At 35.0% G+C, this 12,833-nt stretch overlaps 2 protein-coding genes across 2 annotated transcripts; one reads left to right on the top strand and one right to left on the bottom strand.

Annotated features, from left to right (window-relative positions):
- Positions 1-670: 670 nt before the first annotated feature.
- LOC125816274 (sodium-dependent phosphate transport protein 1, chloroplastic) lies at positions 671-5,999 on the top strand. Its single transcript, XM_049495862.1, has 9 exons — positions 671-1,191; positions 1,273-1,428; positions 1,520-1,735; positions 1,996-2,205; positions 3,437-3,574; positions 3,935-4,036; positions 4,369-4,434; positions 4,641-4,725; positions 5,518-5,999. The coding sequence occupies exons 1-9, from the start codon at positions 727-729 to the stop codon at positions 5,613-5,615; spliced, it is 1,536 nt and encodes a 511-aa protein (XP_049351819.1). The 5' UTR covers positions 671-726; the 3' UTR covers positions 5,616-5,999.
- A 4,267-nt stretch (positions 6,000-10,266) lies between these two features.
- On the bottom strand, positions 10,267-11,440 carry LOC125816300 (josephin-like protein). The gene is made up of 2 exons (XM_049495886.1): positions 11,299-11,440; positions 10,267-10,944 (listed from the first exon to the last, which is right to left on the bottom strand). The coding sequence occupies exons 1-2, from the start codon at positions 11,392-11,394 to the stop codon at positions 10,480-10,482; spliced, it is 561 nt and encodes a 186-aa protein (XP_049351843.1). The 5' UTR covers positions 11,395-11,440; the 3' UTR covers positions 10,267-10,479.
- Positions 11,441-12,833: the final 1,393 nt, after the last annotated feature.

The raw sequence follows: 12,833 nt of genomic DNA, 5'->3' as shown, positions 1-12,833 counted from the left end.
TTTTGCATTATCTAAGTATCCTCATTTGTAATATCATCATAAAGTATATTTCAAACTCTATGTTGATCATAAGATATCTGGTTCCTATTTTCTTCATGCTTGTTAATTAGTAGAGGTTCGATACTTCATTAGGATTTAGTAAGGTAAGACCTAGCCCAAACCCCCCTCCCCCTTGTACTTATTTGTGAGTTTTTTATTTTTATTTTTATTTTTAACGTCTTACTGGACTAAATGTCTCTAAGTCAGTTGTTGCGCTATATGCGTCACATGCGCCGGTCGTCCACTTGCTGACCCGTAGTCGGGGCCTCTAGCCTCTATGGGCACGTGTCGTTGGCTACGTGGGTCTTTTGTCGAAATAGAATGATTTTTCCTTTTATCTTTTTATTTATTGTGAATGGGGGAATCATTAAAACGTCACATGCCACTGTTTAGTAGTATAAATATGCAGGTAAAAAAATTAAATTAGTTCGATACAATTGAATTTTTAAATTTTGTGATATTTATGTCCACCCCTACCCCTAGCAAGGAGGTAGAAGGAGAAAAGTGTAATTAAAGGGATTATTCTGAAGCATTGGTATGTGATGCGAGACACGTGCAGGAAAGAGAACCAGTGGGCATAAGTATCCTGTGCTATGGAGTAGTAGAAAGTGGAAATGGTAGTAGCATCACCACTACATTTCCAACTGAAATATCAATCAATCCCCTTCCCTTGAGTTGTCTGGTGCTATGAGTGCCAAAGCATTTCTTCTCTCCCACTACAGCTTTTCTCCTCCCAATATACCTCGAAGAAATTTCAATGTTCATAATTCATTTTACGATACTAGTGGCAGTGGAAGAGGTCGAGGTCGAGGTCGATTTCGATATGGAGAAAGAGAGTTATTAATTAAGAGGAATAGTAGTAGTTGGAAGTTGTGGGCTGATGTCAAGTCAAAGCCCTTCAAAATTGCCGACGATGATTCTTCTTCTTTATTGAGAAAGAAAGAAGATGGAGATAACTCAGTGGGTCTACCGCAAAAGTTTCCAAAACGTTGGGTTATTGTCATTCTTTGTTTCTCCGCTTTTCTTCTTTGTAATATGGATAGAGTTAATATGAGTATCGCTATACTTCCCATGGCATCCGAGTATAACTGGACTCCTACTACTGTTGGTTTAATACAATCTTCATTTTTCTGGGGTTATCTTCTTACTCAGGTGACAAATCAATCTTCATTCTTACTACACTAATTTTTATATCCTCATTCATTCACTGTTGGGGCAATAACATTCATGTAGATAGCAGGAGGTATATGGGCAGACACTGTTGGTGGCAAGGCTGTCTTGGGATTTGGAGTAATCTGGTGGTCTGTTGCTACAGTTCTCACGCCCATTGCTGCTAAGCTTGGATTGCCCTTTTTATTTGTTGTTCGAGCTTTCATGGGAATTGGTGAGGTTGGTTGGTTTTCTTCACCTCCCTCTTTATTACTGCTGCCTGCCATACTAACTCAATTCTGATTAGCTCATTTCACTTTGTCACATCCAGGGTGTTGCTATGCCGGCAATGAATAACATTCTCTCTAAATGGGTTCCTGTATCAGAAAGAAGTAGATCTCTCGCACTCGTCTATAGTGGAATGTATCTTGGATCTGTCACTGGCTTAGCATTTTCCCCATTCCTCATACACGAATTTGGCTGGCCTTCTGTCTTCTTTTCTTTTGGTTCTTTAGGAACTGTATGGTTTGCAGTATGGCTTAGTAAGGTACAATTGTCCCTACATTCATGCAATTAATTATTACGATGAGGATCATCAAGATTGTGTTGTATATTTCTCAAAAGCTCTGTGCTGGGGACATGGGGTATATTTATATTTATTACATTTACAACTTCATTTGTAAAATAGCCACTCTGTTTGATAATAGACATACAAACCACATATATCCCTTGCAAATTCTTGAACTCGGAATTTCTTGCTAGGCCATTGGTAATGCTGCTTATTTATGTCAGAAACTTTTTATGTAGGCGTACAGTTCACCCCTGGATGATCCTACGCTACTGCCTGAAGAAAAGAAGCTTATTCTTAGTAGCAGTATTTCCAAGGAACCTGTTAAATCAATCCCTTGGAAATTGATTCTATCAAAGCCACCTGTATGGGCCTTGATAGTGTCTCACTTCTGTCACAACTGGGGGACATTTATTCTTCTTACCTGGATGCCAACATATTATCACCAGGTACAGTTTTCCATTTCCATTATGTTGCTTCATTTTCTCTCTACATGATTATGACTCACAATAATTGTTAAAAATATATGTAATTTGGTGTAAAACAAACTTTTCTTATTCTTAAATAAGATACAAATTTGTGAAGAACTTATTCACGAAGAAGGTGCCAGACCTAGAGATCTAATAGAAATAAAGATTTGACATCTTAAATATTAATCTATGATATTAGGTCCAAGTTCACCTATTTGGTTCATCAATGGATGACAGTTGCCCGATATTTATGGCATTACCCAGTGATCTCCAGAAGTGCATAAAAATATAGACCAGATCTGCCATGAAAAGCTACAGTGAAGTACCAAGTGATCCACTGATTCCTAGCATCTTCACATAAAAAGCACCTGCTGCAAAGAATAATCCTCTCTTTTGCAACCTATATTGTGTTAAGCACGCTTCGAAGGCAGCGAGATTTTGCTCGCATCAGACAAATATAAAATCCTGCATTGTCCAGATCTGTTTTTTTCTACCCAAACCTCAAACAAGTCCAAAATGGTCAATATGACTTGTAAAGTTCCTAAACATGAAATTGAATGATTTAATAAAAAAAAAGTGGTCGGGATGTTACAAGGAATTGTACCGGACAGTTTCCTATAGAGAAGTATACTGTACTGACAATTTTTTACGGTTGATTCTTACAAGTGACATTCTGCATCTGCACTGGGTATTGGAAAATAATGTAAACCTTAGAGGTGAATGCGTTTCTGAACTTGTAATGTATGTTGAAGGTATGATAACCAGTAGTAGATATGGAGATGTGTCGTATTCTTCTTTTTCATTTTCTTTTTTGTTTGTGGGGGTGGGGTTGGGGTTTGAATCAATTGGTTTACTTATGCAGTAAAGAAAGAGGTTTGATGATTGTAAGGTTGTAAACAGAAGGATAAAAGGCAGAGAAGAATGGTTTTATAGAGTTTGAGACAGTAGGGACTGAGGGTAGGAGTTTTGTTTTACAATTTCATTTATGTACTGATGTAAAGAGACACATGAATTGTTCCTACTTACCTGTCACTGTCATATCTTGAATAGTATCTAAGTCTAGAAGTACTTCACTAAATCATCAACCATGTTGCTTAATCTTCATGCCACGTTAAATGATTTCTAGTATTAAATTAGAATGTTTCCTACTTGGTGGTGGTCATAATTTTAGTGACTTCTACTTAAAGTTGTTTATGCATTGCTGCTGCAGGTATTAAAGTTTAATCTTACAGAATCGGGACTTTTTGCGGTCTTGCCATGGCTCACAATGGCAGTCACTGCAAATGTTGGTGGGTGGATTGCAGATTCACTGGTGAGGAGAGGCACATCAGTGACTGTTGTCAGAAAGGTACTACTCATTTCTATTGATGTCATTGCGATTTCAATACCCTATTTTTTTTTGTTTTCTAACGATCCCTATGAGAACAAATTTTCCTAAAAGCAGTCGTGATACTTTAATGTCTGCATGTTCAACTTACGTGTCGCAGACAGAAGATAATTTTGACTATGATTTAGTTCATTTGCATGGCTTCCTTACTTCCTAGTTGTAAAATGCCGCCATATTTAGTAGATTCCCATCCTATGCTGAAGTCAATGTATTTTCTCCTTGCAGGTTTTTTGAAATAGCACTGGTTGTATTTTTAAAGAAAATGCACCTATCTAAAATGTTAAGAACAGCTTTTATGAATTCATTTTATAATTGTTGCAGATCATGCAAACAATAGGATTTCTTGGACCTGCTTTCTTTTTAACCCAGTTGAGCCATGTTGACTCTCCAGCAATGGCAGTTCTATGTATGGCATGCAGTCAGGTTAGTCTTATATTGAACAAGAATATTTGAGTCCTGCATAGCTTTTCGACAGATATTGTTCAACTGTGAAAACTACGATGTATAACTAGTACGGAACTGTCAAAGCATGCACCATCGCTCTCAGTTTGCATATGAGTTAACACTGTGGAATGTGCAGTTTCATGTGAATGGATAGGGTAGGGCCAAGAAAATGGAAGTATTGAAGAAGTTTAATTAATAATATTGCCTTTGTTCAGATATCCATCAAATTAGTTCTTGTTGATGACATGTAATCTCTTCTTGCTTCAGCTTATAAGGTGCCACCTTTGAGATATTCTTCATTCTTGAAACAGGGAAGTGATGCTTTTTCACAATCTGGTTTGTATTCAAACCATCAGGATATTGCTCCACGGTATTCTGTGAGTATTACTTTATTGTCTTTCCACCTCTTAGTTTTGGTGTTTCTTAATGTATAATGAGCTTCAAATAATATCTATGAGTAACCGTTGTGTATTACTTTGTGTTCTCAAGACGAGAATTGTTTATGATGTATTATTGCTGCATGTTAGTATAAATATTTTATGATATTGTGGGTAACATGAGTTAAAGAAAGATACATTTTCAGGGCGTACTCCTTGGATTATCCAATACTGCTGGGGTTCTAGCAGGTGTTTTTGGCACAGCAGCGACTGGTTACATCTTGCAACATGGTATTTCATCCTTTTCATTTTAGTCTAAGATAATTTAGGGATGCCTGTGCTACAGAATTGATAACCTATATTTTTAATTTTTGGCGGTAGTGCTATTGGAAACAACCTAAAGATAGTTTGACTTCTATGTCCATGGTACTACTGAGAACTTACAAGACGTTACTAACCACGTAGAGTAAATGGATCAAGGGCTCACCTGGTTTTAGTTTCACCTGATTTCATATGTTTGTTTGTGGTAAATTAGTTCTTTGAATAATTATTGTGGATGGTTTATACGGGAAACTCTCTTTGCAACTAATAACAATAAATTGATCCTTTAAGATGATCATCTTTAAAATATGGTTTCAACAATCAGTTGTTTAGGTGATCATGATCAATTTTCTTTTACCCATTCTCATAATATAGTCATTTTCACACTCACATGCTAAGATATGCTTTGTGAAAATTAAACCATTCGAATTAAACCTGTTCTTGTTAATAATAAGGAGAGTTGCGTTCAGCTGATCAATAGACTTAACAACCACTGTCTTGTTATCATGGTTTGCAAAAGCATTAGCTTGGCAATGTAGGAGCTAAAAAAATGGTCCTTAATTGCGTCGCAATGTCAGTAACGCTTTCCACTCTTGGGGGGGGGGGGAGGAAGGCCTTATTTGCAGTCAGTATGACTACTTTTCTCATCATCTGTCAAGGTAGAACAGTGTGTTGAGTCTTGAGACCAAATAAAGACATGATAGCCCTTCAAAAGCATGTGTCCCTTAAATGAATTATATTTTCTGTTCTCTGGCTTCTCAGGTTCTTGGGATGATGTCTTTAAGGTTTCAGTTGGGCTTTACTTGGTTGGAACAGTAGTTTGGAATGCCTTTTCGACTGGTGAGAAGATCATTGATTGAAACTTGGAGACAGCAAACTTAAGCCCTTGGTGTTATGCTGGATATGCATGTGGTGCAATCAGGAAGGCGTGATTGGTTAAGAATTGGAGATGAAAAGAGTATTAGGCCCGATTTAGTTGAGAATAGGCAGGAGTATCTTTAGCAGTGTATCAGAAAATGAGGGAACAAATGTCTTTGACACTTGATTGATTTAAACAAGGAGACTCCAAGATTTCCACGAAGATACCAGACTATATTGGACTTTGATTGAACAACCTAATGAAGAAGGATACATGATTGACATAGCTTGTAAATCTGTGTAAAGTTACTAATCCAATCCTGCAGACTGCAGTAATATAGGTAAAACAGTTTTAATATCTTATTAATGTTTTGTAAGAATTAAGGCTCCTATTAGTATTTAATTCCACTGACCAAATTTGAGCTTCTTGTGTTACAGACAACAATTCCTAGTAGACTAGTTATTTTAACAAAATCGTATAGGAACCAACTTCTCTTTCTTTTGTTTTCGTAAGTAGGAACTGGTCATTCGCCAAGCATCTTAAAAGGCTCAAAATTGGGCTTGAGTTGTACAAAATTGCCAAACTTTGCCCTCTGGAAATGAGTAAAAGTATTTACAAACGAAATATTATTTTATTCAAAATCAAATTATAACTAGGTTAATTAACACCTCAGATGCAACATTTATGACCCCCATCCCTCTCAAGTCTCAACCTTCAAAACATCCCCTGCTACTGCTTTCTGAAAGAGCATCCGATTTCCCATTTTGAGTATTTTTATAAGTTCATAATATTGCTTGTGGTTTGTTTGGAGACTTGAGGGGTTTAGACGTGTTTTGAAATATTCCCAACTGTAGCAACAACTTTTGGTGGTGCAATTATGATCATGTTAGTTTGGTCGAATGCTAATGATGGGGACATTTGTTCATGCCTCCATCCTAGAGCTAAGCAAGATTGGCATTCGATGCCTTAATATACCTGAGCGAACCAGCCCATGACCTATGCACAAGAGATGAGATATATCATAAGCAAAGTTTTTTTTTGAATTTATGCCATTTGATCATTGTTATTATTCAAAAATGGTACAGATTGGCATCCCAATCATCAAGGCAGAGGTAGTCAGTCTATCCTAAGGAAAGAAAGAAAAAAATGGTCATTTCAATGAAGTAGAAATATAGGCCTGTGTAAAACTAGAAATATACGTATTGTTAATTAGTCTGCTCCTAATAGTTACGAGTTTCCTTACAAGCCTAGGAAGCTCTCTCAAGGAGGTAAAGGAGATGGGTGACTGAAGCTGGCTAGCTTATCCATAGGTCTGTTTGCTTCTCTATAACAATATATTATAGACAAGTCATGGACCTCTCGGGGGGATTTTCCATTCTCTGGAGACACGTTGGTCAAGAGGAGAGAGTTTGTTTCTCCTCGTTTTTTTTTTACTTGAAAGCAGCACACCGTGTGAGTCCATATAGCATTGCTTTTGTTTCTGGCATGTTGCTATTGCCAAGTCCAAAATTAATGATGTATGCATGTAGATAGAAGGTTTCCTTCCTTGATGATTCCTCCACCTCCGCATTCTCCATTAACACCTTCCTTCACTGTTTAGATTCAACTCATTCACTCCTGCTCTTATCCATTTGATAAGCTTGTTGCTCCTCTCATTGCAAAATGAAAAATAGAATGTTAGACTATGATCTCTAAGACTGATGGTTTTTCTGCTCCATACTTATTACTTCATCTTGTTCCAACATATAATAGCTGGGAGATTTTTGAGAATTAATGTAGTCATAGGTTCTCCATATCTCCCAAAAAAAACTAGGGTTTATGATGTGCATAAAGAGAGAGAAAAGACTGATTTCCGAGAGTAGTATGTAATTATCACAACCATAATGATAAAAGTTTCTTGTTTAGAAATTTTCCCTTGGTCTAATTTGAAGATCAAAAAAGAGAGATGGGTGGCATGATCCTTGTAAATATTCTTTCCCATGCATTCGTTCATGTGAAGGAAAAAGATTTCAAAATAATCATTAGTATTTAAAATGCTAAGGAATGAAATTAAAATATACAAATTTACTTCTTTTTTTATGAAGAAGCTGCAAAACTTAAGAAAGACACATGCAACTCATATGATTTTCAAGGGTAACGGTTAAATCAAGTACCTTGATTAACGGTTTGTAGTTTATCTTTGTCAATTGCCATGTACGAATGAAACGTCGGTGAAGTGAAATACAGGAAAAAAGAACTTACCTGTATATAACCAAAGGAATCAGCCTGTACTTTACCTCATTTTCTTGATTAGAAAATGCTCAGAACACCAACCTTTGGGTAATATTATAACAAAGTAAAGATAGTGGAACTTGGAAGAAGTACTGCTGGGAACTGAAAATACTCTTCATGTATACTTGTACTAAAAGAAAAATAAAAGATCACCCAAAGAGGAGAATCTTCATTATCAACTAAGACAAGTCCAAATCAGTCATTCTCAATTTCATCATTTTGAGCATTCTAATAAGAGAAAACTAAAGACGTTACCCTTTTAGATTCAGATTGGAGCTTAGACTAACTTGTCAGCAACAATAATTGTAAGGGAAATAGATTTGGCTTCCCAAAGAATCCAAACACAATGAAAACAACTCTGTCATGCACCATATTTGCTACTCACATTAATAAATCATGAATTCCCTCAAGCCATTTAAGCATAAAACATCAATGTGACCTGTGGAGACATACTTCTTATGTAGGCAGTTCTAGTATGCTCAAAATCAAGTCCGGATGCTAGTTAATATTTGAGTACTCGAAACAATATGGAATTTCCATCATCTTGGAATATAGTCGATGGACAAACTACAGGAGGATGCAGACTATAACCAGCAGCATATTTTATTCTGAAGATTTTCAGGTTGCTGGAGACATCTCACATTCTTTCTCTAAGGTATTCTTTAACAATCTCAGGTTAATAGTTAACGATGACTCACAAAAGGGACTGACTTTGTAAAGAAAAGAAAACACAATTATGATAAGGTTTTACTAGTGGATATGGTCAAGAGAATCCTCAAGGAACTATCAACTGTCATGCTCAGAGCTGTGAACAAGCCAAGTGGAGCCAACTGTTTGATTATCTAAGACTGGTTCGTCCGATAATTGTACTCAAGGTAAAAATAAATACACTGCCAAGATATTCACATGTCTGCATCGCTATACTCATAATTCAACATTTCAGCCAAGATATTATTGTGAAAGACCAAGGGGAAAAGCCAAGTGCCTCCAAATTTAGGATTCATTTGAGTATGTACTATATGTCCACTGTCTACCGTTTGATTTCCACCTCAGGTTCAAGGTGGAATTTTGGCTCTAGTTCGACCGACTAAATTGTTCAAGATGCTCAATTAGAGTTAAAAAGCGCAAGACATATCCATGCCACAGAATACCCAAACTCAGAAACCATGCAATATTTTCAGAAAAATAGCATCAGAAGTCAGCCAGATTTAGAAGTCATGAAATTATGTAAATATCCAGTTACACTTAAGCTGAAGCCCAGCTAAAATGGGATACTTTTCTCCTCACTCCTCAGTCCTCAGATATACCAAATCTTTGTATTATTTCCAACAGCATGTTGAACATTTTGGCATTTGGATAACCAGCAGTAACTCGATTCCGTGCTCCAGATAGATACATATACTTCCTTCCAACTTAGTGTTTTTCTATTCAATTCGGATTCAGAATGCTAGCAATGATATTCTCAAAATCAATTAGATATTCCTCTTTTTAGCATGTTCATAAATAAACAATAACACTAGAAAAGGCAGTTTGGATGCAATCAAACATTGAAAAGACAGTTCCCTTTGTGACAAAAGATTATAGTGGCTAAGAAAGTTGGACTTACACCTGGATACGAAGAGTATAACTGCAAGAGTTAATTTCGGAGAGGAGAATTAGATTCGGCAACATGATGAAATACAAATCATTCTACATGCAGCCTCTTCTTGACAATGTCACGCCTCCAAGTATCAACTCATAGCTAAAAAGAGCCACCAGGGAAGACAAAAGGCAAAAGAAGTAGCATTTCCAACTATATTTTGAATAGAAATCAGAAGGAAAAGTTCAATATTCTCCTATATAATAGCAATGCTTACAACAAAAAGTTAGTTCTTGGAGAATCATAAGCTAAAGTGAGAGCTCGACATCCCTGTTTTCTTGAACTGCAGAGAGAAATTGCAGACAAGTAGTTGAAGAACATGCAGACAGGCTCTGCTATCTTATTGGTCCAAGAACAAATAAACTGGAGGCCCAGGTTCTAGCTATTAATAAAAGCTCCATTACAAGTATGCATTTAAGTTTTTCTTTCTTCGACTAATTCTATCCCTTTGATTGGATATGCACTAAATATAATAGAGCCCAATGTCTTCCTACAGATAAAACCATAATTTTGATGTATATACTTCACCTTTTTCCTTTCTTCTGTTTCAGAGTGTTAAAAGAGCAACCAATTTTCTCATTGCCGAAAAAGTAATGGCTATTTTCAAATATAATGTGTAAGAAGAAGCTGAAATAACGAATGATACCCAAGATAGTAAGGTCATTTCATACTTTGAAGGAAGATCCACTTTGAATGGTAAATCGAACAAGAAGCAATAAAGTATACCTTTAAGATAACTCAAGTGAAAACTTGAATTATTTTCAATTATAGTCAATTGGACAGTGTAAAAGATAACTTTCAAAACAATCAATAGAATACACAGCATGTGCCCAGGGCATGTATTAATAGCAACCATGGGAACTAAAGTCTTCATAGTGCAACATGTACCCTCCATTGTGCTTCAAACAGCTCAAGTCAAAAAATGAAATCAAACTGCTGGAGAACATGTTACAACTCATTGTTTATCATTCATGACCAGTAAAACCTCAGCACCAGCAGTAATGATACGATCCAAGAACTCCCTAAGTTGTTGGGTATCTTTAAAAGCATAAGGAGCAATAAAATCACTGTCTAGATTATACCAAACCCCCTGAATACATCTTAACGTAACCCAATGTCTGCTTCTCCAAAGGCCACTAAACTTTGTAACAGGAACATTAAGAACAATTCCCATGAGCCGATCATCAGTTCCATCAAGATCAATTGAAGAAGCCCCATTTCGCTTATCATGCCAAACAACAGTTTTGGCTTTCTGTTGGAGCGCTGCAATCAATACGTTGATATCATAGTTCCCGGTGATTTCATTATGATGAGGTCTAAAAACAAGTGATACAGGATTCCAGCTTCCCTTGTTAGGGTCATCCACATCAAGTTTCTCAGCAATTTTATTTAAATCAGATCTTGTAAATGTATCTTTTCCCTGAGTAGAACCAATATGTCATCATCAAACCAACATGGGTTTTGTCCCAAAAGAAAAATTTTAAAAAAAGTGTAATCATATTTCCATTAATTGACCTAAATATATAAAAAAAAAAGGTTTGACCTAAAAATCACAGCAATCAAACTAGAAAAGTTAGTTTATGATTTAGGAGGATATGTGAGTGTAAAATATACATATATTTGATTTGAAAGAAAACCCATTCAAATGTCTCATACTAAAATTGGTAAGATTATGAGGTTGGATCAAAATTGGTATATCAGAGAAAGAAAAGAATGCAAAATTATGTACAACTGTGATATTCGGTGTAGAGAAGAAGAAGAAGAATAAGAGTACCTGGAAGAGATTGTTAAGAGAATGTAAGAGGCAAAACTGTAATCTTTGCCTCTCGTGATATATTTTTACTTCCCCTTCATCCATATTCTGCGACATGCCTAAACACACCTTCACCTTCAACTAAAACTTCCAACTCCAAATCAACACCTATTCAGCAACTCAAAAGATATTACCGCCGACTATTACTTGGACAAGCTTTTTAATTATTATTTTTTTCAGTAAGGGTTTGTTTGCCAATTCACCTTACTTGTAGTTGTGTAATAAAAGACGTAAAATTCTTCTTGAACTTGTCCGCACAACTTACTTTAGCACTTTAACTATACAAGTATTTCTTTACCCCCTAATTTAATTTGAATTGAATTGAATTTAATTACCCTTTAAAGAGTGACGTGACAAAATTTGTATCACCAACTTTTCATAAGCGCCTGTGAAAGGAAAAGACACCAAAAAAACTGACACATATCATATTTTTATTGGATAATATACTTAATAACTTATTTTACTAATTTTTAAATATTTTATTTTGAATTAACTTTTCTCTTTCTATATTTCTTTTTCTGCATCTTCTTCTTCATTTTTTTTTTCCATTTTTGTTTTTTTTTCTGCATCTTCTTCTTCATTTTTTTTTCTCTTCTCATAACTCTTTCTCTTTTTTATTCTTTTCATTTTGTTCAAGTAAACATTTACTTTCAAATATAACTTCTTCCACATTTTTTCTTCTTTTTTTCTTTTCTATTTTTAATCGTTTCTTTCTTTTTTTTACAATTTTTTTGGTGTTTGATTCACCCACCATTTTTTACATCAAAGATTATTAGATCTATCAGTTTAAAGCGTTATCAGAATGAAGTTGACTTCCATTAAAAAAAATCGAAGATATTGTTGGCAAAAGATTAACTATGGAGATTTCGCCCAATTCATTAATAATTTTTCATTTTTATGCAAATAATTTTTTAAATTTTTGAGGAAGGTGGTATCATATAACTAAATTGAAAATGTAATTGAAATTTGAATTATAGTTTGTATATTGAGGAGTAAATTCATTGATGGGTTTAATTTTTGGCTCAATATTTTAAAAAAAATAATTATTATGGAGATTTAAGCAATTAATTAGGAATTTTGTTAATATACACGTGGACGAATGAAAACACATGTGACTCAACAACACTCAGCCTTCAACTGGGCTGGTGATGGGAGGGTTGAAAAATATCACTTAAAAGATGTTAAAGGGGTATATAAACACTCGTGTAGTTTAAGTACTAAAGTAAGTTTTTGTACCAAGTTCAGATTTTTTTTAATGTATTTTCCCTTTATATTGTGTCACATGTTTTGTAGGTTATATAATTACTTGGACAATAAATAATTGAATATAATTGATCGGGTTAATTACACTCTCCAATTTTCAAGAGTAGATATGAATTGTTGATTTATTTTTTTATTATTATTATTTTAGTTTGTGAATTGCAAATTTCTTCCTTTTATTTTTGTTGTTTTTAGTATTTTAATTTATTATTTTTTATTATTATAATGTTTTCTAA

This window comes from Solanum verrucosum, unplaced genomic scaffold, assembly GCF_900185275.1.
Source record: "Solanum verrucosum unplaced genomic scaffold, falcon-dt-bn FXZP01000023.1, whole genome shotgun sequence".
In the NCBI taxonomy this organism is placed as follows: domain Eukaryota; kingdom Viridiplantae; phylum Streptophyta; class Magnoliopsida; order Solanales; family Solanaceae; genus Solanum; species Solanum verrucosum.
This window is presented reverse-complemented; position numbering and strand designations above follow the sequence as displayed.